General features: G+C 41.8%; 1 protein-coding gene across 1 annotated transcript in view; it reads left to right on the forward strand.

The window, feature by feature from the left end:
- The window catches only part of TMEM63A (transmembrane protein 63A), a 29,830-nt gene extending 19,166 nt beyond the window's left edge, over window positions 1-10,664 (forward strand). Inside the window, exons 16-23 of the mRNA XM_058020324.1 lie at window positions 362-448; window positions 1,087-1,149; window positions 2,009-2,171; window positions 3,023-3,128; window positions 4,084-4,251; window positions 7,769-7,884; window positions 8,774-8,836; window positions 9,556-10,664. Of these exons, the coding sequence (XP_057876307.1) occupies window positions 362-448; window positions 1,087-1,149; window positions 2,009-2,171; window positions 3,023-3,128; window positions 4,084-4,251; window positions 7,769-7,884; window positions 8,774-8,836; window positions 9,556-9,726 (937 nt within the window). The 3' untranslated portion in view covers window positions 9,727-10,664. The remainder of the gene's footprint in view (window positions 1-361; window positions 449-1,086; window positions 1,150-2,008; window positions 2,172-3,022; window positions 3,129-4,083; window positions 4,252-7,768; window positions 7,885-8,773; window positions 8,837-9,555) is intronic.
- Window positions 10,665-17,945: the final 7,281 nt, after the last annotated feature.

Consider the following 17,945-nt stretch of genomic DNA (forward strand, 5'->3'; position numbering starts at 1 on the left):
CACTTGGAAGAGCAGTTTCTTTCCAAGGTGTCTTTGGGTGAGAGACCAGCTGTGCTTGTACATTGTAGTCATTGCTTGTTTTTATACAAAGTAAAACCACTTGCAACACTTTTATACAAAAAAAAAAAAAAATCTTGCTGGATTAGCATTCAGCAAGATTTTTGTTGCCCAAGAAGGTACTGAAATTCTGCTTGGTCCATATTGGTGAATATCTCAGAGATGTTTGGTTTTTATCTGGTAGCAATGTGATATGGTAGGGGAAGCTGGGAGTCTGACAAGTCTGGCATTGTCCAGGAAAGATCCTTCATATATGGCAGCTTTTTGTATGAGTTTCTCACTCAGTGACCTTTTATGTTGATAGATCTGCAGAGAACAGAATAATGATGCATAAAGTCTACATATTTTTGATCTTCATGGTATTGATTCTGCCTTCCCTTGGTCTGACCAGGTAAAGAATTATAGTTTAATGAGATTTTGGCTGAGTGCTTTTATAATGAGACATCTTACTTTTCTTTTCTAGTTGTGGAGTATAGCCAATGTACCCCCACTCCCTCAGTGTATGTGGTTATGTTATCATTGCACACTAGGTTTCAATATTCATCTTACATCTGGGATCCTGAGCCCTTAAAAGTTTCCAAAGCCTGGCTTTTCTTTTAATAAAGAGATTTAAGACCTTGTAAGATCAATGGCTAATTTAAAATTTCCCATACTCACCATTATAGCTGAGAGCCAAGTTTCCTGACTGAGTCTTATACTTCAGTTGGAGTAGTCCTTTTTTTCCCACCTTTACAGTTTTTGTCTGTTTCCCTGGATGACATGTATTTGTCCTATCTAAAAATTAATAATAAAACTTTACTATGAGGCAGATATTTTTGTTCTGTTTAATTTTATACCTTTTTTTCTTATTTCTAGCTATCATTAACTGTGATAAAGCTGAAGTAGTGTTTAGATTACTTGCTTAAATTCTTTCTATGCTATACTAAATTCTTTCTATACTATCTTGACTTAAGCTGCTCAAAAAGAGAAGCCTTTTTAAACAGAACTGAGGTGTGGGAGACTGAATTACATTCACCTTCTTTCTTTCAGTCTGGATTTTTTTTTCCGCTGGCTCTTTGACAGAGAATCCTCTGATTCTGCAGTTAGGCTGGAGTAAGTATCAGTATCAGTAAATAATTTTCTCTCTTTGCTATTCCTTTGTAAAGAAATACCTAGGACTTAAGATTTTATTTTTTTTTTTTTTGCTGTTTAATGTCGTTGGTTAGTGTTTATTAAAATTTGCTCAGGGTTGCTACTTTGGGACGATGTTGAGCTTCTGAATAAGGGGAGGAGACAATAAGATTGGACATTAGAAAAAATTTCTTCACAGAAAGGATGATAAGATATTGGAATTGGATGAGGATTATTGTATATCTTTGACAAGGGATCTTCTCAAGGATTACAGTGAGACCAAAGAGCTGCAGCAGTTCTCTTTCTGAAAAATATATGTTTTTACACACAATACATTGCAAATTTGCAGATGTTGGTTATTTTAAGTTCCTGTGCCTGGAGGGAAAGAATAGAATGCAATTATTAGGATATAGATTTCCAAATGCATTTTCAAAATTGGTAACAGGAAGACAATTAGGAGTTACTAAATTAGGAGAGATAATTATTCTATTGCAGTCTTCTCATCTTGTGTCAGGTAGCTGTTGCAGACATCAGATGATGCTCTTGTCTGCTCTCAGCCACCCATCAGGCTGCTGCATCTTTTTGTGAGCAGATTATTCCTCATCTGAACTGCAACTCAGCCAGGCTCTTACATCCTCCCCTGGCTGCATTTGTGGTGTGTAGTGTGCATTGTGCAGTGTTCTTTTACAGCAAGGTTATCACAAGTTCTGCTGGCCACTTCCTAACCTACATAGTGCTTGTCCTTACCATAAGAGATTTCCAAAGGCAATAGGGATACATTGTACACCTCCAGTGTTTGCTTGCCTTCCTCCCAGCCAGTGTCTGGTGTGTTTCCTGGCAGATGTGTTTTCCTGCCTGACCAGGGAGCCTTCTTTGTGAACTATGTGATTGCCTCAGCCTTCGTGGGCAATGGGATGGAGCTGCTGCGCCTGCCGGGGCTCATCCTCTACACCATTCGCATGATCATGGCCAAGTCCACAGCAGAGAGGAAAAACATCAAACAGGTACTGGAGCCCCTCCTGAGCAGGAGGCATTTCAGTGGTTGATCCTAGTCAGAAACAGTGGCAGCACCCATCCTTCATACCATTAACTATCATCTCCTGACTTGTTTTTTGTTTTTTTTTAGCCTTTGTTTCGCTTGTCCGCGGCAGGTTCATATTCCCTTCATTCACAGCACAGATAGCAGGGAGGGATTTATTCCAGTCAGAGATGGTCAAAAATCAAAATCCAGGCTCTGAGTTTCAGGTATCAATCTCTTCATAGCTCTAAGAGAGAGTTTTATGATTTGGATTTTATAGAATAGTTTTGATTTTATCTTATAGTCTGAACTTCAGGGGGATTTTTTGTTTAAAACTGCCCAGAGTTAGTTTCTTCTGTCAGCCATCAGGTGTGTACAACTTGCTTTAAACTGAACCTAGCAAAATATATATTTTTGCCTATATTCCATTTTAAGAGGTGGAATTTCACTTCCAGGTGAAGTGTCATCCTAGAACTTGAAATTCCAGGTGTTACAATGGGAACTTAAGCCTGTATGTAGCTACCACAGTAAGGTGAAGGTTCTGAGTCTGGCACAATTATTTTCTGCCTTGTGATTTTAAGGAGATGCTTCTTGTAGATGCAGATTCTCTGAGAAATTACTTTAAGGCTAAGAAAGAAACAACATCTTTTCTGTATGTCCAGGTAATAAAAACACAAAATACTTCCTCTAATTATATCATTTCTGCCTCTTAGGGAAATAACTGATCTCTCAGAACGAATAAGATAAGGTGAATTGTTGCTTTAGGGAATCTATTCTTAACTCCTGACACATTGATGGATGACTTGAGAGTTTTGGGTGTTTTGTTTTTGTTCCTAGCAACAGGCATTTGAATATGAATTTGGAGCAATGTATGCCTGGATGCTGTGTGTGTTCACTGTCATCATGGCCTACAGCATCACGTGTCCCATCATTGTCCCTTTTGGTGAGTTTTCCAGTGGGCACTGTGGGAGTGACATGGGGCATGTGGGAAGTTTGGAAGGCTCAGCTCTGTGTTCTTATTCCCATTCAAATGCTTATAATCCTTAGGACTTGGATCCAGGTTTCCTTCCCTTCTTGTGGAAGAACAGTGAAAAAGATGATGTATTACTTAGCTCCTGTACTGCCTTTAGAAGTTGAAAATACATTTAATGTATATTAGATGTTTATTTTATTTCTCAAATTTGAGTGTACTGGCTTTGGTAGTTAGGGGTTTAGATCAGACATAAGTAGTACTAAATGATTTTATATAGTTGGTATTTTCATTTTCTAATCCGAAACTTTACAGAGCTAGATACAAGATAATTATCTAAATTAGATATTGTTCAGAACTGGTTTAATCAACAACCTTATTATTGGGAGAATGTGGCCAATTTTTCTGTAACAATGTAATTGATATTTACTTACATTCCATTTTGTGTGCAGTTGTAAATATCTGAATGTGCCACTGCATCCCAGAGCTGCTGCAATTCATAGCTGCCACAGCAGTTGCTGTTTGTTTGGATAAGGAATAGCTGACTTGAAATGCAGTCATCAATCTGGTGAGGGCTGAGAGGGAGATGTTGAGCCACTGTCATGCCTTCCTTACCAGCAGCAGTGCAAGGGGAGCTGGGAAGTCTTCCCTACTGGCCTGGCCTCATGTGGCAGCGCCTGGAAGGAGCTCTGGGCTCTCCCTGAGGGCACAAGAGGCACCACAGAGACAGAGAAGTGTGAGGAGAGGGGAGGGATGGAGACACAACAAGCTCAGCTCCTAAGCTTTAGGAGCAGGTGCTGTCCTGCAGCTGTACCCCCTTCATGTCTGGGCTGATCCACTCACTTGGTTAGTGCAGATCCCTTCACAGTTGCTGCTTTTTATCAAACCTCCAACAGCCTCTGCTTGGCTCTGCTGTTTCCCCTGCCAGGTTTGATCTACATCCTCCTGAAGCACATGGTGGACCGTCACAACCTCTACTATGCCTATCTCCCTGCCAAGCTGGAGAAGAAGATGCACTTTGCAGCTGTCAATCAGGCCCTGGCAGCTCCCATCCTCTGCCTTTTCTGGCTCTATTTTTACTCATTTGTGAGGCTGGGTAAGTGTGGTGGTGTCTGAGGGTCCCCAGGATGAGGGAAGAGATGAGAATCTTAACTCCATGTTTCAGAAGGCTGATTTATTATTTTATTATATATATTATATTAAAAGAAAATTATATACTAAAACTATACTAAAGAAAGGAGACATCAGGCTAGAAAAGAAAGGAATGAATAATAAAATCTTGTGACTGCTTACAGCCTCAACACAGCTGGCTGTCATTGGTCATCAAGCAAAAACAATTCACATGGTGGGTAAACAATTCTCCAAATCACATTCCAAAGCAGCAAAACATGGAGAAGCTGAAGCTTCCCAGCTTCTCAGGAGAAAAGATCCTGGCAAAAGGATTTTTCAGAAAATGTCTGTGACAGGTGAGTATGACCTGTTTCCACCTGGAAGCTGCTCCCAGCTCTCTTGCCACCATCCCTGAATTAGATGGGAACTCTCATAAGGCTTTCATAAGCTTTATGGACTTTTCTATTTCCTTCCCTAAAGGGGGAGTCATGATGGTTTTCTGTGACACTGAACTACACAAGATTTGCACAAGAGCCTTTGATGGAGATGGCTGAGATATTAAACTGTTAGCATGAGGATCTGTGTTCCTTCATTTCACAGGAGATCATGTATTCCTTAAAAGATCATGTATTCCTTAAATGGGTACACCTGGAATTGGCCAGTTGGGCTGTGAAGTGACAGACAGTAAAAATCATTACATAGAACAAAAATCTACTCAGAATTAGCTCTATAGTGAGATGATCACTGGCTTCACTACCTGCATTTGTGCAGCCTGGGCATAAGTTTAATTTGCCTAGCTTGTACAGCCATCTCTTAGGAAAAAATGCTAAAATGTTGGCTAATGCTAGTCCTTGTGTGTTCTACATCATCCATCATATTTTACAAGGAAGACTGCAGTGAGATGGTGACTCTCTTCACACTGAAGTTTAAAATCTCATGTTTTATATGTAATTTATCTTTAAAATACAAACATTCTGTGTTTTGCTTGTACTTGGCAATGATTGTATTGGCTGTGCTGTACCAACAGCTTTGAGGTCAGAAAAAGATGGGCAACACCTTATGGGTTTTTATCCGTGATACAGGAGAAAGCATTTGGCATGGAACAGGGATGTCAGTGGTGCTGGAAGGGTTGGGTTCCCCTTCTTTAGAAGGAAACTCCTGATAGCTGACTGCATTGTGCCCTCATGAGAAATGATTACATCTGCATTGTGGTTTTTAGCATTTCTGACCACCAGTTTGTGACTAGCAGTCAGAAAGGCATTGCTGGCAGGCTGTCATCCAACTTTAGGGAGATGGAAAACTCCCTGTGCATGCAAGAGGCACTCGGAGCAATTACTTCAGGCTGTCATTGGATTTGAATAGATGTTCCTGCATTACTTGTATGTTTGAGAGCTTGTTTTTTCCCTTGTTTTGAGAGCTGCTTTTGCAACCAGGAAGACGAATAAATCTGGTCTTCTAAATTACCAGGAGAATTTCTTGAGCATGCTTTAGAAAAATCAACTCCAAGCACTCAGCATCTGATACACCTCTTTAATGGTTAGGAAGGAAATCCTGGTGAAGTAAAAATTAAATCTTTATTATAATGTTTTCTAGTTCTGCATGGTAAAACCATCACTTGTTAGGGACCTTAATAATGAAAAACACAGGCTGGATTAGCATGTTTGGCTTGATCAGTGTAGAGGATCCTGTTTACAGGATGTTGTTCAGTGGTTTGTCAGTGCACAGGGCAGTCTGAGAGGTAGGAATTTGATACTTTGATTTCTTTGCCATTGATTTCATTGGTGCTTCTTGTGCCAAAAAGAAGGAAGGAAGGATAAGAGAGCTCTGCTTCCTTATCTGCAAAATAGATCAATGTATGGTGTAAAGCTTGATTGCTTGATCATTGACTTTTGTGGTTGGCTTGACATGGGTGTTTCAGTCTGGTTGCAGAGTCCAGTGACAATATCTGGTTTCTCACTCCTCAAATATTAATGTAAGGCTGGAAAAACCTCTCCCTCCATTCTCAGTCAGGATCAAAAACCCCCTGACTGCACACAGAAGGTGAGAGGCTGTACTCAGTTTTTTCCTTCTCAGTGCCTGTATTCTTTCTCAGCTTTTACTCCATCCATCCATCCATCCATCCATCCATCCATCCATCCATCCATCCATCCATCCATCCATCCATCCATCACCACTGTGCCTCTCACCACAGAGGAGGTGAGGTCCTCTCTGCAGTTCAAGCCCCATCTCCTGGCACAGTCACTTGAATCCCTATAAAAACAACATCCCCTGAAGGACATTCCACAATACCCCAGGGACGTTTTTTCACTTCCTTTTTTTTTGGTTTGAACAATGATGTGTTCATAGGGCCTTTTTGGTTCTGTTTTTTGCATGTGTGTGGTGGTTTTCCCCTTGTGAACAGATCTGTGCAGGGCTTCTATAACCTGCTAAAGTGTAAAACTTGTCTATTCTGTGCCACTGCATATACTGGGGTTACCGCAAAAATGTCTGACAGTTGGTGTTGCCTCTTTTGTCTGAAGAAGCTTGGAAACAGTTAGGGCTTGCAGTGATGTTTACTTTTTGCTAATATTCCATTCAAGTCATCTTCACTGCAAAATGAGATTAATTTCTTTAGAATATTTCCCTAGTGAGTCTGGAAAATAAGAAGTCACTGTAACCTTTAATACTTTTTCCATGCTAGGCACCCATGTCCTTTCCTATAGTTTATTACACTTTCCCTGAATTAAAACTTCCCTATCAGTCTAGTTCATATTTACTGTTCCTTCTCTTGATCTTTTTTCCTTGGATTCTTCCCAGTTCTGCTCATATTTTATTGTAGACAAGACTATCCAGCACTGAATTCTTTTGTATAGTTGCCACTTGTCTTTTTTTTCATTTTCCTCTCTTCCCATGTTCTTTGACACCATCCCACCATTGACTGCTTTCCAGCAGTTGTCTGCTGCAGTGTTATTGTTATCCCTCATATCTACATTTATTTTTCCTTCCAAATTGTGCTTACTTCCTGTTTTCTACATACAGTTTTATCTTGCTGTTGTTTTTCTTTTGTTTGTTTTGATCCTTTAAAGCAAGAGGGATGGTTTTATGCACCAAGACCATTTTGATTCTTCTCTTGCCCCACCTCCATCCCTTTGAGCTGATGGCAAACCATCCAATTTGGTGCCATCATCATAATTAATCTATACGATTAATATATTTCAGAGATTATTAATGAAAATACTTAAGAAGTGGGTCCAGAATGGATGAATGAGGGAGGAGAAGAATTACTCTGAGTCTTGTCTATCATTTAGGTATTACAGCAACATTTCTTGGCCCCTAGAAAAAGTGGGAGAACTTAGTGTATAATGACATTCTCTTGTTTGTGGCTGGAAGTGGGCTGCCCATTCCTCTAAGAAAAAAAAACCATGAAGCTTCTAAAAATGAGGAAGATAAATAAAGGCTTCTTTTGGTTTTGTTGGATTTTTCTACTATGTGTTTTTTTATTGTATTCTTTGGATTTTTTCTAGGTTTTAAAGCACCTACAACAATGTTTACCTTGCTGGTTGTCAACATCACCATTGTTATTTGCTTGGCTTACACTTGTTTTGGCTGTTTCAAGTACCTGAGCCCACTGAATTATAGGGTAAGTGATGGATCCCTATCCTTTCAGCACCTCCCTGTGTGCCTGATGGAGCACCAGCTGTTCCTGGTGGGTTGTCCCTCCCTTCCTGCTGAGAGCCTGTAGTACAGGTGAGCTGCATGGCAGAGTGGGAAATCTGTCTGCAGGAACTGAATCTGAGAGAAAAGAGCAGTATGGAAAAAGGATCCTGGGCTGCATCCCCAGCAGTGTGGGGAGGTTGAGGGAGGGGATTCTGCCCCTCTGCAGGGCTGCATCCAGCTCTGGGGTTCCAGCACAAGGAAGGGCAGGGACCTCTTGGAGCAAATCCAGAGGATACAACCAAGATGACCAGAGGGATTGAGCACCTCTGCTATTAGGCCAGGCTGAGAGAATTGGGGGTGTTCAGCCTGGGCTGACCTAATTGCAGCCTTCCAAAAAAAGGCTTCCCTTCCAGGGAGGCTACAAAAAAAGGTGGAGAGAGACTTTTTACAAGAGCATGTAGTGAGAGGAAAAGAGGGAATGGCTTTAAGCTGACAGTAGGTTTAGATCGGGTAATGGTAGGAAATTCTTTGCTGTGAGGTTGCTGAGGCACTAGCACAGGCTGCTCAGCGATGTTGTGGATGCCCCATCCCTAAAAGTGCTCAAGGCCAGGGTGGATGGAATGTGGAGCAACCTGGTCTGGTGGAAGGTGGTTTTGCCCATGGCAGGGGCTTGGAGCTCAATGATCTCTAAGGTCCCTTCTCTTCTAAGCCAAACCTTTCTATGGTTCTGTGTAGAAAGACTGGTGCAGAGAGTGCCAGAACTGCACTGAGATCTGTCTGTGCAGGTTTTGGGTGCTCATGATGTGTGTGTTGTTTTCACTCACCAGTTTGATGTTGTCTCTCTCTCTTTCCCCACCTGTTGCTGGTTACAGATTGAAGACACACAAGGTGAAAGAGGAAAAGACACAGATGTACCAACAGTCCCAACATCTTCTGTAAGAAGCTAAGAGTTACTAATACTCCCTTACTTTTCCTAGCAAAGCCTAATTTCTCACCCTGCTTACCAAAGAGCTTGTTTAGCACATATTATCTGCATGGACTGTGGGATTTGCCACGTGCATGTGGGACCAGAGAGTTCTGCAACTGGGCTCCTTGATGCTCCCAGGTGGTGTTCCAGAAGTACCTTTGGTTTTAGGAGCAGCTGAGACACACTGCTTCCAGCAGCTCTGTGTGCTCTGTTCTGTGCCCTGCCCCAGACAGAGCCTCACATCTGGGCAGCTGCCAAATGCAGTTCTGAATGTTGTGACAGGTCTTGCTAGCCATGTCACTAAGAAGGACCTAGGACTGAGGAGGAAAGTGCCACAGACAAGAAGTGCAGGGCAATGTTGCACCAGGAAGTCTCCAGCAGGGTGCAAAAGGCCTGAGGTGTTAAAGTGAAGAATGGGAAAAGAATGAAAACAAGAGTGGCAAGGGGAAAGTTCTCCTGGGTAGGAGAAGCTTTTGGCCCTCTGTTTCCTTGCTTGTTGTTAAACTGTTATTTCCTGACTTTGACCTTTTCTAGCAGTTCTGTAAAGCAGCAACACCTTGAGATTGAAGGAGATTTTGTGCCATAAATGTGTGCAGATGTTCAGAGTCTTTCAGGACTGCCTCCAGCTACCCCATGTCACAGCACTGTGTTTGAGAGACCACTAAAAGCCCTCACTTGTGATTTCAGATGTACGTCCCCCAGGTTCTGCGTGCCCACCCCACTGAAAGGACCGTGCTGGCCCCCGCGGAGCAGCAGTCCTACGGCACCATGGACAACACCTCATCCCAGGCAGAAGGGATCAGAAACTACAGCACAGCACCTGCCGGGGTGGAGCAGGCACCGGGAGCGTCGCTCTGAGCTGTGTTGTGAGCACGAACACAAGGTGGAGCACTTGGCTCAGGTTTAGCTGAACTAATTCCCTGCCTCCTCCTCAATATTCGGCGTTATTTATGTATTCCTGCCTGCAGAAAAGGTACAGAAATAATTCATTGTGTGGTCTGCAGCTGTGCTGGGAGATTAAAAAGCAGATGCCTTGGGACTGATTGTTTTCCAGGCTGTCTACACACGTTGTGAAACAAATAAGTTGAACGTGGAGATGCTGATCCTCAGGGATTTCACTTCTGCTAGCTCACCACTTGCCTTATGAAGATAACTTATGCTGCATATAGATAACTGGTCACCAAAGCCAATGCAGCTATTAGAGCTGTCATTTATTTATTCAAATAATTCTTCCCTTTTAAAAAAAAACCCCAAATTTATTATTTATAAACCTCTTGGGATGTGTTAAACCCTGAGACAATGCCACTTTTGATGAAAATACTGTTTGTGTGGGTGCTGAGAATGGTGTGTGGGAGTCTCTCCTCTTTTCACCCAAAGTAGTCAGCATAGTTTTGATCATGTTATTTTTTTTTCCTTGAAAGAGATGAGGGAATAACTGTGCACTTGGGTACTAAAAGTACCAAAGCAAAAAGACTGGTGTAAAGAAGGGAGTGATTTATCTGATACTGTTTTTATATATTTTTGGAGGGCATTTAGGTTCTTAGTTTTTGTTCACTATTTTTAAGGGCTTCCACAATGAAAGCTCACCTGCCAACAGTAAAGGATGTAAACATTTTATCTCTTTTAGTCTTGGGTTAAAATGACAGATCTCTGGGTTTTCTCTATAGTGCCAAATATATGAGTTGTAAGATACTAAGTTTTTAAATTATGTAGTAGGTGCTAATCTATTCTGAAGTGCAATGTGTCAAAGTGTAACTAATAATCACGGAGCAATAAAACACTGAGTTTAGAAAAAATTCAGGCTGTCTTGATTTATTTATTCTTTTCTCTGTGTGTTGAAAGAGTCCTTTTTCTGGCTGCCTCACAGCATGGTCATGAACTCTTCTTAGGAGCACTGCCACAAGCCTTAGGATGACAGAATGTCCCATGAGGAATTTGAATACTTTTGGATTTCTCTAGGGGATGAATCTTGGTGACCTATGGGTAGGAGAAGGTTTTGGCCCTCTGTTTCCTTGCTTGTTGTTAAACTGTTATTTCCTGACTTTGACCTTTTCTAGCATGTCTGTAAAGCAGCAACATCTTGAGATTGAAGGAGATTTTTGTGCCATAAATGCGTGCAGATGTTCAGTGTCTTGCAGGACTGCCTCCAGCTTCCCAAGAACAGCCCTCAGACAAGTGCTGAGCATGAGATCTGCCTGCTGCAAGAAGGATCCTGTGGAGCTCTGAGCCCTCTGATTACAAACCCATCCTGTTAGCTGAAGATGCACCTCCTGGTTCTTATAAAGCAGGTGAGGAGCTTCGGCTACTGAGGGGGGCATGAATTTATCAGACCATTTTATACTCTCACTTCAGTGATGCAGTTTAGTCAAGGGTTTGTGCATGTGTGTGTGCATTTTGATTTTTAGCAATCATGGCATTATGAGGTTTTGTGTACCTTGTGCACACACTGCCATTCCAGGTTGGTGTTCAAATCAAGAAGCAAAAAAACCCAACAGACTCCAATTTTTTACTCATCTGTGAGTGTTTCACACAGATGTGAGGTCACAGGGAGGAGGCAGCTTGTTGTGTTAATCAGATCAGAAGCCTGTGATTGTTCTGACTTGTTTCTAGCTGCACTTCCCCATCTCACCCAGGTGTCTGCAGCAGCAGTGGGTGCTTATGTGTGTGCTCATTGAAGAATCAAATAAATCATTCATCTACCACACTTGACCTGTTTACTGTGCTGGTGCTGTGCTGGTTTTATGCTCTGTGATGTAACTCACTTTTTTCAACAGATGACTTTTGATACTCACTGTGAGGTTCTATGTGTCATATTGAGGACAAAACCTCCTTTAATGGTTTGATTTCCTTTTTGTGCCTGGGAGGTTGCTGAGCCTTGGTGGTGACACTCCTTGTGGCTGGCACCAGTTCAGCACAGGCAGGGCCATCTCTCCTGTGAACTTGAATAAACTCACCTCCAGCCATGCTAAGGTGCTTCAGATATAGAATATGGAAAGTTACATCTTGCTAAAGAGTCTTTGTTGGCATTTGAGGAACCAGTTCATGTGTCAAGGGTTCCATCTTGTTATCACAGTGATAAAACAGTGCTCCTCCTTAGACAGATCCATACCTGGAGCCCCACTTCATTGTATTCCAAAGAGATGTAAAAGACAAGGTCCCCAAACACTACAAAAACATGTCCCATGTAGAGGATGTGTTGGTCAGAGGTTTGTGCCTAGCTGAAGGACTACAGAGCCTGAAGAAAAGAGATGGAAAGAAACCAGCCCCTACTCTAGGACTTCAGTTTCTCAGCTGCTTCATTTTTCTGGGTACTCCTTCCCTTCTCTGCTGTCTGTCACTGACAGAACAGGGAAAAATGATCCCTAAGAGATTCCTAGCTTCTTCTACAGGTTTTACAACAAAGCATTTTTCATAGTGAAAACTGCAGTAGTATTTGAAAAATATTTGAAAAGTGCACTACTATTTTCTGATAGGGAAATCACCTGCATATTTCACTTATTGTGTAGCAGCCATTCCTGTTTGCCACTGTGCTCTGTTGCAGTTAAACTCATAGAAATGTCTATGGTATTAGGAAAGGCACCAGTTGGATCACCTATTAATAAATTATCACAAGAGCTGTGCACAGCAACACACAAATTATAGGCTGGTTTAGCATCTTGGCTGCGCTATGCTTGCTTCACTATTATCTTTTGGGTCCCTTTCTGAGAGCTGAAAGTAATTAGGAAACTGCCCTGGCTCTGCTTGATTCCTTCTTGCTGGTGGATATCTGCAGGGGAATAAAATTAGATCAGCAGGAGAAACTCCTGGCATTCCTGACGGAGCCTTAGAGAAAAGCTGAGGCATGGAAGCCTCAACAAATGTGGATATTGGCTGCACTGTATTTGAAATTCGTATTTAAAGCCATGGCACATTCTTCACTGTTCTTTTTATAAACCTTTTGGCAGGCAGCCTAAGCAAATGGCCCAGCTGGAGTTGCTGACTGTGGCTCCCAGAAGCTCCCATATTTGTTGGGATCCAGCTCCTGCTGCTCGCCTCGCATTGCTCAGTTGGAGCAGCGCCTCCCCCATGCTGAGGCTGAGTCCTTCCCGACATTCCAGCAGCGCTCCCGGGGGCAGGAATCCCGGGCAAGTTGACACTCTCCCCCTACAGGAGGAATCCTGGACAAACTGACACTCTCCCTGCACAGGTGGAAGCCCCAGAGCTCGGTCTGTGATGGGATTCTCTGTGATACAGCTGACAGGGCAGCCTGTGACACTTTGAAGGATGAAGCTCATTTGATGCTGTACCACAGAGTACACTTCTGCAAAGACTTCAGGGCAGATGAATTTCTTCCAGAGTGAGGAAAATGCTCCATGGTTTGCTGAGGCTCAGAAGCCTTGGCTTGCTTGGATACCCAGAGCTCTGTGCCAGGATTCTGTGTGCCAGGCCCATCTGGCTCACCTCCAGCCCTCTTACAACACATCCTCAACACCCAAATCTTTGCAATTTCTCATTTGCATGAGGTGCACACGTTTGTGCTTTGTTCTCCTCTGGGCTTTTCCCATATCCTGAGCCAAAAGCAGATCTTTGTGCTGGCTAAGTTTCCAAGTGCTCCAGTGTAGCAGTAGGCCATGTTCTTTTTGTCTTTTTGCAGAGGTCCAGTTCCCAGCTCTGCTTGCCCACACATGCTGGCAGCACAACTGAAGCTTTCTTGTGTCTGTTTTACAGATAATCTGGTTATGAGTGGTTTGGAAGCATTTTGCTCTTGGAAGCCTTCTCTTCAAGAGGAGAAGGCTTCAAATCTGCTGCTTCTTCATCCCAGAAGCAGCAGACCACAGAGTTTTCACCTGCCTTTTAGCAAAAAGTGAAGTGAGAGGCAGAAGATTTGGAGAAAAGGGAGATTTATCCCAAATCTATTGACTAAAAAGAAAATACACCCTTTATTGTTTCCAAACTGCAACAATATAAGGAAATGCACACTTTTAATTCCAAATGATGACCAGGGTCACATGTCTAATCTGAAAGTGGTCTCATAAATTCCTCCTCTGTCATATCTAGACAAAACTTCTTGAAGGATTCTGCTTGTCACCTGTCTGTAACAGCTGCAAGTGCCTGTTCCAGATATTTCAGAAGTACAGAAGTTATTTTTTCTTTCTGAGGACAGCTGTCTGAAGGATAAAAACAGAAAGGAAACAACTAAAAGTGGAGAGGCTGAAGATTGTGTCATTATAATGGAGCATTCTTCTCTATAATTTTTTGGTTCTTGGGTGAAGTCCTGGCATTTGCTCTGTGTCCCACATCCTGTTGGTTAGAATGGAGCATCTCAGCTGCAGCCAATACAACTTCAAGTGGAAATAGGTGGGGCTGTAAATAGCCAAGAAGGAAAGAGGGAAATTTTTGTATTTGCTCCCAGACTCAGTGGTTAACTAAGTGCTGGTTAATAATTAATGAAAGCACTCTTCTCAAAAGTGATGTTTAAAATAGAATTCTAGAAGTCCAATGTATGCTATGTCATAAGATGCTCCTAAATAAAACAGGAGCCAGATTTTGTTGCTGTCTCATCATTGCTGTTGTGTGGTTGTGAACCTCCCAAAAGGGTGAAAGTTTGTGAGAGAAGTTAGGGGCTGGTTTTGAAAGGTACCTATCTGTTGTGCTTCTTAGATGTTCATTCAATTTTTTTTTAATTGCTGTACAGGAGAAAGACTGAGAGCTGAGGAAATGTAAGAGATATGTATTTTTGTACACAGCTGGCCTTCCTTCTGTATGGAAAATCTTTCATGCATTTGCTGCTGGTTTATGCTTGGATTTTCAGACTGATTTGGCTTTTTTATAGCCTGCTCTCCTGAAATGTAAAGCACTAAGTTGCTTCTTTCAAGTGAAGATGTTCCATGTCAAAACATATTTGGAATTCTAAATAGGTTTTTTTTCCCTAAGGCAAATTATCAGTATTTTTCCCCTCCATCTACAGAGACAGAGAAATAAAACCAGCAGCTCTCCCCACAGATGAAACTGGAAAAAAGTGATTTAAAGAATTGCTAAGTACCATAATTTGGTTGCAGGCATTGAAATTCTTTATGATAGAATTCTAGATTTAGAGAATGAAGTAGGGTTATCTTGTTCTTTCATATTTTAAATCTGTAACTTCAAAAATGTTCCTGAAATAGGAAAAAATAATTCCCTTTTGAGATGGGGAATCAGAATCTGCTGGGAAGAAAAGGGCAAAAATTGAGAGATAAATCAATTGTGCACCTTTAAGAGGAATCATTTAAGTTATTTATCTTTAAAGAGTGATGAAATTAGGAGAATGACATCACCTGTGTTCTGCACTGTGTTCTTCTGCGCAGTTTGTGTGAGATATTGCTTAAACCCTCTTTGCCTCTGGTTTCTCTGAAGTATTAATAATTCCCTTCTGATCAGTGCAAAAAGCTTTATAAGCCACAAAAGACTTGGGGTGATAAAAAATTTCCACTGAGACAAAAATGCAGGGCTGGACCTCAGCTCCCTTAAGCCTGTACAAGAATTCCTAGAACTCATGGGCTACAAATGTGTTGGCACACAAAACCACCCAACAATGCAGCCTTGGCTGAAAAAGAGCTAAAAAGCTCTTGGTTCTTTGGGTGCTTGGGAGTTTATCCCTTTGTGTTTCTGCTCACCTCTTCCCTGTGCTGCACCCCCTCTGATCAGTTTGTGGTTTGAACTACTGCTGCAAAGGATTATCTTTCATTTAAAAGGTGATGAAACTCATCATTTCCATCTCTTTTATTGCTCATCATATCCTCAAAACTGCAGACATTCAGTTATTAAACACAGGGAGGGCACCATCATCCTCAGCATCTTTCAACCCAGCCAGGAAGGGATTTGGAAGCCTGAGCTCTGGAGCACACCTGGCCAGGGGAAGGAGCTGTCACCACTCAGCACAGACCTGTTTATAAATATCTGCTCTCCAGAAGACAGCTGACAATTGTAATGGGGCTAATTCTTCCAGCAGCACTGGCATAACACCATCAGGGCTGTCTGGCACTGCACAGGGTATTTCTTCCATGAAAGAAAACTAATCCTGAGCAAGACACTTTTAGTGTGACTTATGTTCCTTGAAGTGCTATTACAGCAAGTAAAACAAGCAGCATCATTTCTCAGTGGTTTAAAATAAGCTACACTGAAATCAATATGGATTTATTCCTTGTCTCTTTCCACAGCACCAGGAGGAGCTTTCCACTGCTCTTGCAGACAAAAATGTGTCTTCATTTAGTGCATATTATGTATTGCACTTGCTGTAAAACAGAATTGTGCATTTGATTGACTGCTTTGAGCCTCAGTCCTGCCCCTGAACAATTACAGCTGACTCAGTGGTGATGATTGGTACCCTTCAATGGATCTAGAGCTAACTGATGCTAGGCTTAACACATCCTATTTTCCATCAAATGATGGTTTCACTTCCTTTTTCATATGAAAGTGTGATTTCTATTCATGTTTTTTTTCCATTCACGATCTGAGTAATGCCTGACACTTTTGTTTAATGTATATGAAGTCCTCTCTTGTTGTGTAAGATGTCCAAAGGCTGCATATGGTGACTTGGATTTTTCAGGACATTATGGTTTGCAGTTTAAAAATCAGAAGTCAAATTTGGTTGTAGTGGGAGTTTGTTTATCTGGAGCTGTGTGAGAAGATTATGACCTTACTTGTATTTTTCCATACCAGAAGCAGAAACTTTTCAAAGCACTTCAGCTGGGGAGGAAGAGTACAAGTTGTTTATTTTCAGTGGCATCTCCATGGTTCCAAACCCCTTATCAAGACTCTTAATGAGCTATGACTGGATAATTAAAAAGCAGGGTTTAGGTCAGCTGCTTGTGGTTTCAGCGTGGGATAAATGCATGTTTTGGAGCAATTGAATGTGGCAGGGCTTTTAGGACAGCAGTTTCTTTGAGCAGAGACTTTGGGGCAACTTTGGATCAGAAATTGGAGCTTCATTAAGAAGTGGCGCTGGAGCAAAACAAAATGTTTGAGCATCAAAGTGTCACCATTTTCTGTGTTATGCTGAAGGCTGTAGCTACTCTTTCAGTGTCTTATCCCCAAGAAACAGCTCAACCAGCCCAAGAGCATCACATTTAACCTTTTTAGAGAAAATTCCCTGCCTGAATGGCAGGTCCTCAGCTGGCTGACATAAACAGGAACAATTGTAACAGAGCAGGGACTCATTTTTTACTGCTTATTATTATTATTGCAACAGTCTGATATGCAGCTACTTGCTAACAGAAATGTTAAAACCATTAAATGTTAAAACTGTTAAACTATTTTTGGTTACCTGTACCAAATAATTGCCTGTAGCCAGTACCAGAGAGTATCAGAAGTGAATCTGGAATCACTCAAGGTGCTTGTCAAATCTGATTTCAGGTTTCTCGGGGAGTTGCTCTCTGCAGGATGAGATGCAGATGCTACCATTGGCTCACAGACAGTTCTGTAGTGTTAAACCTTGCACTAGAGCTGGTGGGATTGGCTGTGTTTTGCTAAAACCAGAGGGTTATTTTGAAAAGGGAAGAGGACCTGAGGGCAGGTTTTACAGCTGCTGTATAGCTAATTTCATACTTTTTCACTTTGTCATAGCATTTCACTGCATTTTTATCTAACTTTAACTTTGGTGATGAGTAACAGCTGCTGATAGCTGTGGGCTTAAGGTTTGAGAAGTGTGACACCAAAATTCAGAACAAACTCTGCTATATATCTGGTATTCAATTATCATTTTTAAACTCCTAAAATCTAGACCTTTGAGGTCCAGCTTTGTCTCTCTTTCAGACAGCAGCTTATCAAACCCTGAAGAAAATTACCTGGTGTGCAGAGCAGGGCAGGACAGCCTTGTGCAGGAGGGTGTGCAGTGGTGCCTGTCAGAGGTGAGCCAGTTCCTCCTGAATAAGGATCTCTCTTTCACCATACTGCTCCTGAAACAAGTCTGTGAAGGATCTTCTCCACAGAGTCTATTTCAAAGGGAATGATTCTGTATTTTCTTCCAGAGTGCTCAAAACAGACTGACATGCATCACACACCATTTTGCAAATGTGAAGACAAATTTTGACTGAAAGAAAGCATTTCCAATTAAGCATGGA

This window comes from Melospiza georgiana, chromosome 3 (genome assembly GCF_028018845.1).
Source record: "Melospiza georgiana isolate bMelGeo1 chromosome 3, bMelGeo1.pri, whole genome shotgun sequence".
Lineage (NCBI taxonomy): Eukaryota > Metazoa > Chordata > Aves > Passeriformes > Passerellidae > Melospiza > Melospiza georgiana.